The sequence below is a fragment of the Notolabrus celidotus genome, chromosome 17, assembly GCF_009762535.1.
Source record: "Notolabrus celidotus isolate fNotCel1 chromosome 17, fNotCel1.pri, whole genome shotgun sequence".
Classification (NCBI taxonomy): Eukaryota; Metazoa; Chordata; class Actinopteri; order Labriformes; family Labridae; genus Notolabrus; species Notolabrus celidotus.
The window spans coordinates 4,122,838-4,136,818 of record NC_048288.1 but is presented as its reverse complement, the minus strand read 5'-3'; the positions used below and the strand labels follow the sequence as shown (position 1 = coordinate 4,136,818).

The following is a 13,981-nucleotide window of genomic DNA, read 5'->3' as shown; positions in this document are numbered from 1 at the left end:
ACAAATACTTTAGAATTTTTTTTCAAAAATTGTACATCTGAGAGTACTTTTTTCTGCAGATCACTTTTTACTCCTACTCAAGTACATTTGTGTTGAATAAGAGGTACTTTTACTTTGTTACATTGGGCTGTCCAGACACTACTTTTAATGTTCCTTTTCTTTTCATTTTAATTTGCGCTGCTTACTCTGTTCTAAAAGGTGGAAGACTTGAGCTTCAACATAGAACAATTAAATCTTGTGCATGTCATGGTGAGTTATCAGTTAGGTAAGCTAAGGATCATACTGGTTAACATTAAATCTTAAAAACATGTTAGAAATGTTGGAAAATAATCTAAAGTAACTTATAAGAGCAGTAAGGTAGCATGCTAATAGACACAGCTCCTTCTGAAGCTCAACAGTCACCTCAGTTACCTCTTTTCGACCAACGTGAACCGGGTTGTATTTCTGGGCTGGTGCTTGCGCTGGTTCGGAGCTGGTTGAACGGCACCTGTTTGTTTTTCCACCCACTCGAGCCCGTGGAAGAGGCACGTCATGACGTCAGATTTACATGACCGCTTTTCCCAGTAGCGCTAGCGCAAACTTTCCCTCACGACAACAACAATGGCGGACAGCGGCAGCTTGTCTCCTCGGCCGACCCCGGATTTGACTTGGAATCCATTAGTCTCTTTTCATTTTTCACTGCAGGACAACGGCAGAAACACGTTGACCAGTAAAGAGTTGGAGCCGCTCTGGAACCGGTTTTCCCGGCCAGGAAGCGTTCACTCGCAGTCGAAACACAAAAAACTGGTTCTCAATTGAGCGCCGGCTCTGAACCAGCCCTGAAACTGCCTCGTCGAAAAGGGGTATCAGAGAGATTCTTCAGGACTGAACTCATGGCCTTTTTAAACACTTCAGTGTTCTATGGTTTAGTACTTTTAAAGCTAGGGTTGGTAGTCTCGGAAAACCAGCATGAATTTGAATGTAGCTTTTCCTCATGACTCCGTCTAACCCCTCCCCTCCTCCCTCGGAGCTCCCTCCAAAACGACGCCCCAACCCCCCCCCCCCCCCCCCCCCCCCCCCCCCCCCCGCTCACATGCACGAGCGCCGCTGATTCTCGACCATATGATGGTGACCGATTCAAAACCGGTCCTCACCAAAACATTATCATAGTGAAAGTTAAAAACACAAATAAACATGGCTGCTGTTAGTACTCACAACTGTCATGCTAGCATTATCCAGTTGTACTGGTGACACGATATCAGGAGAAAAGTTATAACACATATATAATACTGTAACAGCTCTACTGTTTGTTAAACGTGTTCAGTGTAGATGTTCTTAATTCCTACAGTGTTGACGGTCAGTGAAGGCATCAGGAGAGGTGTAGAGTGTGTGAGCTGGAGAGAGGAGAGACAAGAGGAGAAGTTCTTCATTCATTCATTCAAAGATTGTTGCTTTGTTGGTTGGCGTGATCACGGCCGACAGTGACCGGTTATTAAAGATCAACGTGTTCACGAATCGGCTCGTCATCACTACAGCGTCTGGACGGACGCTACAGTACATATATATTTTCTGTAGGACTTACTGAATGTCATTAATTCTTCTGCTTGTCAGAGCCCCCATCGTGAGAGCTTTTTAGACTCTGATCCGGACTACAGTCCTGAGCAAAGCACCTCATCGGGTCAGAGGGGACAGGCCCGAGGACGAGCGAGAGGGGCAGTCAGTAGAGTCAGGGGAAGTTGAGGCAGAAGACGGAGACTCGGAGGAGTGCACGCCGGGGAAATGTACGCGCAGGAGGCGGGCAGAACAGCTGGACGGGATTTGATTGGTTTAAAATTTGGGGACCCAGAAAACGGTGATTGGTTAGTGTTTTCCCAGGTTTACTCCGGCTGTAGATAGCAGTTTTTTTTCACTCTTTTTTCAGGAACACATCATGTATTGATTACCATCAGGACATAAAGATCATTTTAACCAGTATAACAAAAAGTGTATCTAAATCTGATTACCAACCCCAGCTTTAAGTAATGTTTTCAGTGAGATGTTCTGAAAATAATTTTAAAAAGAAAGTTTGGAAGGCATAGATTAATTTTTTTATTGGAATGATGGAGTATTATAGATGAGTAGATCATTAAATGTCCCATGTTCTGATTACATCTCAGACACAGTTTAAAGTTTCAGCTTGTTTTAAAAAATGAAAGCGGGTACATTAGTTTGAGCACATTGCAGCATCTTTCTTTAATGTTTGAAAGTAAACCATGCCGAATAGCGTTCATTTTGGCATTTTCCTGTTGATGTCACCTTATTAAAGACAGTGTGCACTTCACATTGTTATTAACTTTTCCAATACAATACAATTTTATATATGATACTACTCACAAGTTACTCACTACTTGAGTAGTTTTTCCTGAGGTGCTTATTTACTCTTACTCAGGGGCGTCATAGCGGGGGTAAAAGTGGGACTGACTGCCTAGGGCCCAAATGGGGAGGAGGGCTCTTAATGGCCTGAAATAAAATGTGTTTTCTACTAGGCTTTTATTTTGTTCTGTTATAACTGCAATAAGATAACTTAAATTGCCTGAATAATTAAACAAACATTCAGAATTCCTTTCTGGAATTTCTCTCCGGCTCCGTGAGATGCGCATCTCATGCCAGGATAGTTTTAAGCATATATTTATGTTTAATGCAAATAAACCAGTATTATAGCAGCAATGTTATATTTTGTAGGGTTGGCTGTGGTGATGAGGCTCACTGAGATATCTTTTCAGAGGGCCCAGGATTCCTGGCGACGCCCCTGCTCTCACTAAAGTACTTATTTCTACGAGTACTCTTACTTCTACTTGAGTCGTCATCATTGTAAAGTAACAGTACTTTTACTTGAGTACTGTTTCGGTTTACTCTACCCACCTCTGCAGGTTTGTGGACCTTTGCCCCGTGTCATTCCTCGCTCTCTCTTCTAGTCTCCTACTCTATCGACCGTCCTATCCTCTCTGAAGAAATGAATGAAAGCCCCAATATAACAAACTAAAACAAACTTTAGGTGGCAGTCGACTAAGTATAGCGTCACACTGGTATCATTTGTTGCTGGGCTTGCATTGCAATGGGGCAGATAACACTTGTGCGTATACATTAGCCCACGTAGGCATGAAGTTCAAACATCACAAGCATCATTCTTCTTTCTTCTCTCCACACAGAGATGAAGAAAAAACCCCATTCAAATCCAAGGACACCTTCCTGGAATGTGTTGCTAATATGTCTAAATATCTCATGGAAACTTGTCAATTACACTTTAAAAGTTTTCGTGCTGAATGGCATATAACCTTGGTGGCAAAAATAAAAATCACTCAGCACCACTCATTATTGGCAAGTTAAAGGAACAGAACGTCTGTCTGCACTTTTAATCAAGTTGCAAGTGTGTGCAGGCATTTGTCATGAAAAGGAAGGAAAACAAAGGAGCTTGAGGAGGTAAAAGTGGGTTTCATCAGTGTGTGTGGGGGAAAGAGAGATAAAAGAGTGTCTCTGAGTGAGAGCAGCGCACAAACTAATCATCATTTCTCTAGATCTCAGTTTTCTGACTCTCTGCTTGCTTCTGCCGTTCTTCTTCAGCTACAAATAGCTATTAATCAGCCGCTGTTTCCAGGTAGCCAGCAGCATTAACATCATCCAGACTTTATGATGGGCTAAATAACCATCAGGCCTGCATTAGCTTGTGTTTGTGTGTATACATAGAAATAACAGAGACTAACACAAAGTTATTGATCCTCCTGCCTCTGTAAACACTGTTGCTCAGTTGCAGTGCCCAACAGATCCCATCATTCTTTTGTTTGAAGGAGGTTATAGCTAACCTCAAGGCGAGAGCGCACACAAAGACACAACAACACATATATACTGCACAGGACTGAGGCAGTACAGAACTAAAGGACCTGCAGACTTCATCCCCCATACACCAAAAAGTCTCAGCTTTTACTACACTTCCTCTCTTTTCTCATGTCAAATAAACTCTACCCTTTTCATAAACTCAGCAGAGCTTTCTCCATTGAACTGTTTATTTACAATGATTGCAGTATGTGGAAAGTGCTGCTCAATTCATGAGGATTTAGGTGCATTGTAGTAAGCAAACTAGATATCATGTAATTGCAGAGAGCAGGACCCTAAAATTATGTGAGCCAGCAGAGAGTATTGGCAACAGTGATGGAAGACAACTTGCCAGTGGTAACACATTTGAATTCTGCTTTCTTCAGAAGGGGAATTAAAGTGGCTTTGTCGCTCCCTCCCAGAGTAATCAGAACAACAACAAATACAATGTTTCTATCCTGGAGTTTAGTTGGACTGTCTGTATGTGTCTCCAGTCAGCTGTATATCTCAAACTATGTCTATGCTACACAGATATAAAAACTCTGCTAACGTTTTTCTTACAACCTCTATTCTATAAAAGTGTACTGTATGACATGTTGATCAAAATGTGGTTTGGCATTGTCTAACCCCAAAAGTCACCTCGGTCCATCTTAAATGGACTTTTGACTGAAAAATCACTGTCATTTCTGGACTACAGTCATGTCTGCTTTTAATGCAGTGACTTCCACTACAGAGTCATGTCTGTTTTTAATGCAGTGACTTCCACTACAGAGTCATGTCTGTTTTTAGTACAGTGACTTCCACTACAGAGTCATGTCTGTTTTTAATACAGTGACTTTCACTACAGATTCATGTCTGTTTTTAATGCAGTGACTTCCACTACAGTGTCATGTCTGTTTTTAGTACAGTGACTTCCACTACAGAGTCATGTCTGTTTTTAATGCAGTGACTTCCACTACAGAGTCATGTCTGTTTTTAGTACAGTGACTTCCACTACAGAGTCATGTCTATTTTTAATGCAGTGACTTCCACTACAGAGTCATGTCTGTTTTTAATGCAGTGACTTCCACTACAGAGTCATGTCTGTTTTTAGTACAGTGACTTCCACTACAGAGTCATGTCTATTTTTAATGCAGTGACTTCCACTACAGAGTCATGTCTGTTTTTAGAACAGTGACTTCCACTACAGAGTCATGTCTATTTTTAATGCAGTGACTTCCACTACAGTGTCATGTCTGTTTTTAGTACAGTGACTTCCACTACAGAGTCATGTCTGTTTTTAACGCAGTGACTTCCACTACAGAGTCATGTCTGTGTTTAATGCAGTGACTTCCACTACAGAGTCATGTCTGTTTTTAATGCAGTGACTTCCACTGCAGAGTCATGTCTGTGTTTAATGCAGTGACTTCCACTACAGAGTCATGTCTGTTTTTAATGCAGTGACTTCCACTACAGAGTCATGTCTGTTTTTAATGCAGTGACTTCCACTGCAGAGTCACGTCTGTGTTTAATGCAGAGACTTCCACTACAGATTCATGTCTGTTTTTAATGCAGTGACTTCCACTGCAGTCATGTCTGTTTTTAATGCAGTGACTTCCACTACAGAGTCATGTCTGTTTTTAATGCAGTGACTTCCACTACAGAGTCATGTCTGTTTTTAATGCAGTGACTTCCACTACAGAGTCATGTCTGTTTTTAATGCAGTGACTTCCACTACAGAGTCATGTCTGTTTTTAATGCAGTGACATCCACTACAGAGTCATGTCTGTTTATAATGCAGTGATTTCCACTACAGAGTCATGTCTGTTTTTAATGCAGTGACTTCCACTACAGAGTCATGTCTGTTTTTAATGCAGTGACTTCCACTACAGTCATGTCTGTTTTTAATGCAGTGACTTCCACTACAGAGTCATGTCTGTTTTTAATGCAGTGACTTCCACTACAGAGTCATGTGTGTTTTTAATGCAGTGACTTCCACTACACAGACATGTCTGTTTTAATGCAGTGACTTCCACTACAGTCATGTCTGTTTTTAATGCAGTGATCTCTACTACAGAGTCATATCTGTGTTTAATGCAGTGACTTCCACTACAGAGTCATGTCTGTTTTTAATGCAGTGATCTCTACTACAGAGTCATATCTGTGTTTAATGCAGTGACATCCACTACAGAGTCATGTCTGTTTTTAATGCAGTGACTTCCACTACAGAGTAATGTCTGTGTTTATTGCAGTGACTTCCACTACAGAGTAATGTCTGTGTTTAATGCAGTGACATCCACTACAGAGTCATGTCTGTTTTTAATGCAGTGACTTCCACTACACAGACAAGTCTGTTTTTAATGCAGTGACTTCCACTACAGAGTCATGTGTGTTTTTAATGCAGTGACTTCCACTACAGAGTCATGTCTGTTTATAATGCAGTGACTTCCACTACAGTCATGTCTGTTTATAATGCAGTGACTTCCACTACAAAGACATGTCTGTTTTTAATGCAGTGATCTCTACTACAGAGTCATATCTGTGTTTAATGCAGTGACTTCCACTACAGAGTCATGTCTGTTTTTAATGCAGTGACTTCCACTACAGAGTCATGTCTGTTTTTAATGCAGTGATCTCTACTACAGAGTCATATCTGTGTTTAATGCAGTGACATCCACTACAGAGTCATGTCTGTTTTTAATGCAGTGACTTCCACTACAGAGTAATGTCTGTGTTTATTGCAGTGACTTCCACTACAGAGTAATGTCTGTGTTTAATGCAGTGACATCCACTACAGAGTCATATCTGTGTTTAATGCAGTGACATCCACTACAGAGTCATGTCTGTTTATAATGCAGTGACTTCCACTACAGAGTAATGTCTGTGTTTATTGCAGTGACTTCCACTACAGAGTAATGTCTGTGTTTAATGCAGTGACATCCACTACAGAGTCATGTGTGTTTTTAATGCAGTGACTTCCACTACAGAGTCATGTCTGTTTATAATGCAGTGACTTCCACTACAGTCATGTCTGTTTATAATGCAGTGACTTCCACTACAAAGACATGTCTGTTTTAATGCAGTGACTTCCACTACAGAGTCATGTGTGTTTTTAATGCAGTGACTTCCACTACAGAGTCATGTCTGTTTATAATGCAGTGACTTCCACTACAAAGACATGTCTGTTTTAATGCAGTGACTTCCACTACAGAGTCATGTCTGTGTTTAATGTAGTGATTTCCACTACAGAGTCATGTCTGTTTTTAATGCAGTGACTTCCACTACAGAGTCATGTGTGTTTTTAATGCAGTGACTTCCACTACAGAGTCATGTCTGTGTTTAATGCAGTGATCTCTACTACAGAGTCATGTCTGTTTTATAATGCAGTGACATTCACTACAGTCATGTCTGTTTTTAATGCAGTGACATCCACTACAGAGTCATATCTGTGTTTAATGCAGTGACATCCACTACAGAGTCATGTCTGTTTTTAATGCAGTGACATCCACTACAGAGTCATATCTGTGTTTAATGCAGTGACATCCACTACACAGACATGTCTGTTTTAATGCAGTGACTTCCACTACAGAGTCATGTGTGTTTTTAATGCAGTGACATCCACTACAGAGTCATATCTGTGTTTAATGCAGTGACATCCACTACACAGACATGTCTGTTTTAATGCAGTGACTTCCACTACAGAGTCATGTCTGTTTTTAATGCAGTGACTTCCACTACAGAGTCATGTCTGTTTTTAATGCAGTGACTTCCACTACACAGACATGTCTGTTTTTAATGCAGTGACTTCCACTACAGAGTCATGTCTGTTTATATTGTAAAAATCTGTTTTTACCAACATCCACACAGTGTCCCACCTCGCGTGGAGTTAAGTTGTAGTTGAACATGGCCCTCTAACCTGCAGACTGCTTGAGGTAGCTTGTGGTGAGCATTGGCAGTGTCAGGCTAAGCTGTCATTTGCAGGTTAGAATCATCCGAGCTTAGCATTAGCTTCAGACTTTAAGGATTCACACTTAGTCCGGGAAATCCTGATACAGATTGACCCTGACTGGAAAACATGATTTAATTAAGCCTGCAAGGTTTTAGCTCAGTGTTCAGGAGCGAAGGGGTCGCAGCAAAATCTGCAGCTCCTTATATTTAGGAGTAAAAAAAGTCATTTTACCACGAGTATATGTTTGACACCTTAACTATGACTAAATTGTAGCTACATTAAAGAGTTTGAGAGAATCCTCCTCAACACCTGCTTTCATGTAAGTGATACGCTCTCATCTTCACGTAGCTCAAGGCCAATTTGCGATTTTAAGAAATTACTTTTAATGACAGATGCTATGGAAGTAAATCAGTCTCATCAGATTTTGAATTTTGTAAGCCTTTGAATTCCTGGCACTGACTTTTTTTTTGCACTGAAATTATGTATCTGATTTTTTTGACATTGAGTTTAAGGCTTCAAATTTTCAACCAGTATTTTTCACTTTTATTTTTCAAGGCATTGAATCTAACTTGACCCGTGTCTGTAAGTACTTTATTTTTACATGTTGAATCACTTCAGTCAGTAGCTGTGATGCACTGCTCACTGATCCAACCATCTTCGCTGCAGTAGATGAGAGATGAGACCAGAGTTTGTGAATGTGTGGAGAATCTTCTGACTGAAGCAGAGCACAACTCCTGTGCAAGGATCGGCATCACATGACCACTGGAGCGTGACTTCATTGGCCGGCGGTTAGGTTGAATGTGAGACGATCGATTGCTTTTCCCTCATCAAATCAGCTGTTTGCATTGAATTTTGTAACAATGAATTTTGACTTTGAATGTTGAACGTTGAAAATGAGCACTTGAATTTTTATACATTGAATTTTTGACTCTGAATTTCTGAACATTGAAAAATACTTATTGAAAATTTGAAGACTTAAACTCAATGCAAAAAAAATTCAGATACATAAATTCAATTAAAAAAAAATTCAGTGCTAGGAATTCAAAGGCTTAAAAAAAATCAAAATCTGATGAGACTGATTTACTTCCATAGATGCCGATGTGTTAAAACTAGGGGTGTAACGTTTCATCCACTACATCGATGTATTGATATATATTCCTATGATCCGACTACATGGATCTGTGCTCGGCAAGTTGGCCTTCCAGACGACATATATGGATGTAACATCGTTTTAAAAGGTAATAAATGGATTGTATCCATACTAGGAAATAACACATTGGATTTAAGCACAGCAGACTTTATATGGATGAGTTTTTTTTACACCTTTAATGATAAAGACGTTAAACGTTACTCAATTCAGGCTGCCTGTGTGTGACGTCATCGCCACGCTCCAGCAGACAACAAAACATAGCATGGCGCCGCAGACTGCAGAGGAGAAGCCGGCGAGGGATAAATAAAGCCACCATAGCGGTCCAGTGTGTGGAAACACTTTGGCGTTTGCAAAGACGGAGATGTTCTAAATAAGTCGCTCGCTGTGTGTAGGATATGTAATGGTCAACAAGGCAACAAGACAAATCTATCCAACCACCAAGTAAGGTGCCATGGGATTTCACACACACAGACCGTCCAGGCACCTCTTGCAGCGTTCATCAAGGTAACATCAGCTCTGCAGAAGCCTCAGGCCTCTCCAGCATGTTTAGTCAGAGACTAGGACAAAACTCGGCTCGGGTCAAAACCATCACGGTAACAACAGGACTCTAGGACTGTCCAGTATCAAAGGATTTATCTCACAGTCACACTGGTTGAATTTTTGGCTAAAAAGTTATTGAATTGATTTCAAGTCACTGAATTGTTTCGGATCGTATCGTTCTAAATTAACCAATATCATCCTTTAATCATATCGGCAACAACGAATCATGAAATTAATCGAATCGTTAAATAGAATCGTTACACTGTTACAGTTAAAACCTACATATCCTGATACATACACAAGTGTACACAACACAAGTGTAACAGACATGATATAAACTGTTTCACACTGCATTCACATTTTACATCAGTAACTCGATACGAGAGCTACACTGATCAGAAGAGATATGAAGAGACAGAAAGAGGAAGAGGAAGAGAAATATAAACCTGTAGGAAGAGTTGGGAGCCTGATTTCTCCATGCGTCCTACCTTCTTGTAGAGTGAGCGCAGGTCTCTGTACTGCCACATGCTGCTGAGGACCTGAGAGGCTGCCTTCACCACCTTTGCTGAGTGTCTGGAGAGAGATAAAGAAGAGAGAGTTATTTCCCCTGGACCCCATTCATTTGGATAATGCAGCTATGTTAGTCTGTCCTTTGTCTTAACCAGCTGCACAAGATGTGTGGAGGCCGGTGGCACTCGTGACAGCTTTAAGAGTAAGAGGGCCATTGCTCTTTTCAGCAGAGAATGATTTTCCTAGAATAAAAACTGAGAGTTTATAGATGAGTTTGAAATGGCCCTCTCTGCCATGCTAATGGTCCAATCTCTGCCACTTAGCTAAAAAATGACTCCAGTAGGAGTCAGTCTGTGAGCCCTGCCCTTGTAGCAGGAATGGAGGGAAGCAGAAGTGAGGCTCATTTTCCATTTGTCCACCAAAATTAACAAAAATCCCCTAAAAACAGACTCACCCCGGGTTTTATTTTCATCCCCGGTAAAAAGACAAGAAAGTGTTTGAAGGATTAAATTATGGGTTATCAACAAGAAGCTTCTGCACCGGCCTATCTCTGCTTAAATTACCACAATGTTGAAGAGTAATGAACATGTTGATTCACCTGCTTATCTGCTATGTTACATTTTTAAAAAAGTAAGACAATGCATCTACTTTGGTATCCCTGTGTGAATGTGAATAAATGGGATGAGATCATTGGTACTGGAAACACTGGTTGAGTTTGTGGTCTACGTCAGGGGTTGCGAGACACAAATGGGGGGTCGTGAGATGTCTTCCAGAATTTTTTTTTTTTTTTAAAGTTATCTAAAAATAGTACAGTTTACCCATTATACAAAAAAATAGACAAAAATAGTCTCTAACCTTGAAATAAAAACCTTGAAAATAAAAAATGTAATGAGTTTTCTGCCTGTCTTTGTTGCTGGATGACTCCTAAGTTTAGGTTTAGTGAACAGTTAATTATCAAAAGCATCAGTAGCAGTGGTTTAATTCATAACAGCACAGGAAACACAGACACATGCTCATATAGGTAGGTTAATTTGGGGGTCGCACGTCTTTGTCACCTATATTTTGGGGCTCGCAGGCTGAAAAGTTTGGGAACCCCTGCTCTAATTAATACATCAGCATGTAGTTTATGAAAACAAACTGTCCAAAGGGTGCAGGATGAATCAGCTGCAATTAATTCCTTTAACCCATCAACTGTCCCCCTGTCCTGTCAAAGTTACTAACCATAAACCTTTCTGGAGTCCCTGAGCTCCCTTGTCTCGTAGGTTCCTCTGGATGTCTGTTGCTGTGGGCATGTCAGACTCCAGCTGCTACAACTACTACTATCCATCTCACCACTATCATCTCTCTCTCTCTTCATCTCCCTCTAAATGCTGCAAAGTGCTCTGCTCATGGTGGATTAAGATGAGATCAGACTGAGTCCTGTCTGTAAGATGGGACTGGATCTGATCCTGTCTTGATGTTGGGTCTTTGTTAATAATAGAACATAGAGTACGGTCTAGACCTGCTCTGTTTGGAAAGAGTCTGAGGAGAACATTTTTCAGGATTTGGTGCTTTATAAATAAAGATTGATTCTGTAAAAAACTTTTGAGTGCTGTTAGAAGTCAAAGGTCAAACTGTGAATGATAACCAGTGCAAAAAGATGTCTTAGAGATCCCATAGCAGCTATTAAAGACTTTAAAGCTCGTAAGTATCCGTTACAAGAGTTTGAATCGTGGTCAGTTTCAGTTTGGTCTTGTTTGTGAGGAACTTTCCACTTTGGTGCCACCTGTGACCACAGACGTACCTCATACCTTTGCTAATTCCATCCTGTAAAGCTTTACGATTAAACATCTCATGGTGCTTTCTTTAAAAGTCAAACTCAGGCTGTCTCATGTGTCACCTACCCCTCTCACTGGTTACAGGCATAAATATTACAGCATAGGAATTGTCTGTGTAGTCGTTGATGGTCTGTTTTCTTTTATCGGTCATAAAGAAGCAGAGCTGTTAATTTCCAAACCTCCTCACGAGGGCTTTAAGTTTCAGCTTTTCCACTTTATAAAGTCTCTTCGTAAACATCGTCGTTCTATAGTGGCGCTGTAATGAGCCTTTCCCTAATTTAAAGTATGTAATTGTGTGAATGTTGCATTGGCTCAGCTGTTAAGGAGCATTTATCCTCAGTGTACCTATCCTGAGAAAACGAAGATGTGTGGGCTATTAGCGGCTAACTACACTCTTCTGTGTGAAATCTGCACTCACAAAGGTTTCTCTCAGCACCTCGTCTCTCTCCCTGTAATGGGGCCCTCGAGCACAGTTTCCTAAATGGACTGATTCTCTCTCCCTGACAATAACTGAATGTTTGACCTCTGCCTGATAACACTCTGGTGTCACGGCAGACCCTGACCTGCCCGGTCTCCCATGAGGACTTCACTTGTATTCCTTCTGCCTCCTCCTTGTTGTTCTCTGGATGTCTTGTGAGGATGAACGGTCAGAGGGACAGTCATGAATGATGGATGTGCGCTCACAATGAGGCACTAGACATTTCTGACTGTACAAAGCTGAATGAAGCCTGGCTGAGGTTTACAGCACTATGATTAGGCCTTTATGTTACATGGAGGGGTTCAAACTCCTGCATTTCTTAGAGCTGCTTGTTCTTGAACACGAGGCAGCCTCTGCTGTTTTTTTCTTTCCTATTCTTGGATTATTTTTAGCAGCATCATTTCCCTTTAGTGAAATATGTGAACAATCTTAAAAATAATGGAGTTGTACTATGAAGCAGCAAGCACACATTGTCCTCCATCTCTTTCTAATCTAGAGTGGGAGGTAACTCAAACCTGAGGAAGAGCGTTAACTCTGATCTGAGCCATGCTGTGGAAGCTGAATCTGTGAACCTAAGCCTTGTATTCTTACAGAGCCACAAACTTAGCTTCATTTCCACATTTATCCATTAAGTCTGTATCACAGACGTGTTAATAGAAATTCAGCGTTTGTCCAAATAAAAATGTAGGTGTTTTTATAAAGTCTGTTAGACAAACTAACCTGCATAAAACATACAAGTTTTAAGTCGATCTTGTTTGGTTCAGGATTTCTCCTGTATCAGTCTTTGTTTCCTGTTTAATATTGTAGATGTCCTTTGTGTTTCCTCCCTGTGTGTATTCTGTGTTAGTTACAAGTTATCATTCGTCTCCCTCGTGTTGTTAGTGATCCATGTCTTGTGTTTCTTAGTCTAGTCTTTTGTGTTTCCAGTTTAGTTGAAATATCTGAACTCCAGCGAATCCATTGCGCCGCGATGGCCAATCAGCGTGCAGATCACCCGATGACGTGTGGTGTGACGTATGGACCAGAGGAGATTCACTCATCCTTAAAGGTGACATATCATGCAAAATGGACTTTTTAATGGTTCTTTACCTGAAATATGTGTCCCTGGCATGTCTACAAACCCCCCGAGAATGAAAAAAATCCATTCTGCCCCTGTTTTGATTTCTACACCTTTCTGTAAATGTGTGTGAAACGAGCCGTTTCAGACTTCTGTGTTTTTGTTACGTCACAACAATATCCGGTCTGTCACAGAGTCAGAGCTCGGAGCTTGTTCAGCCCATAGACTGTATAAAATAATACTGAATCCCTCCCCCGTTTTTCATTACCTGCACAAATGTGTGCTAACAAGGAGCTTAGGAGGGAGGCATGCTAGTTGTAGGCTGTCTTAATAAACACAAAGGTCGGTTTTACTCCCCACGTCTGCAGATTTGAAGATCTAGTGGATGATTTTTATTTGTCATGGATAAGTGCTAGCGCTAATTAGCATAGCCACATAGCTACATGTTCATAGCTGTAGCTGTAGCTGTGTACCAAGACACACGTCGACATACTGACAAATAAAACAACAAGAAACACTAAATCTGTGACCAATCCTTCAGAAAAGTTCCTGCAGCCTTTCTGGCAGAGGTCGGTTTTACTCCCCACGTCTGCAGATTTGAAGATCTAGTGGATGATTTTTATTTATCGTGGATAAGTGCTAGCGCTAGTTAGCATAGCCACATAGCTACATG

At 40.9% G+C, this 13,981-nt stretch overlaps 1 protein-coding gene across 2 annotated transcripts in view; it reads right to left on the bottom strand.

The window, feature by feature from the left end:
• The window catches only part of ctnnd2a (catenin (cadherin-associated protein), delta 2a), a 518,337-nt gene that overhangs the window by 25,009 nt on the left and 479,347 nt on the right, over positions 1-13,981 (bottom strand). For both annotated transcript variants that reach the window (XM_034706751.1, XM_034706750.1), the window contains exon 21: positions 9,935-10,019. In XM_034706751.1, coding sequence (XP_034562642.1) covers positions 9,935-10,019 — 85 coding nt within the window. The remainder of the gene's footprint in view (positions 1-9,934; positions 10,020-13,981) is intronic.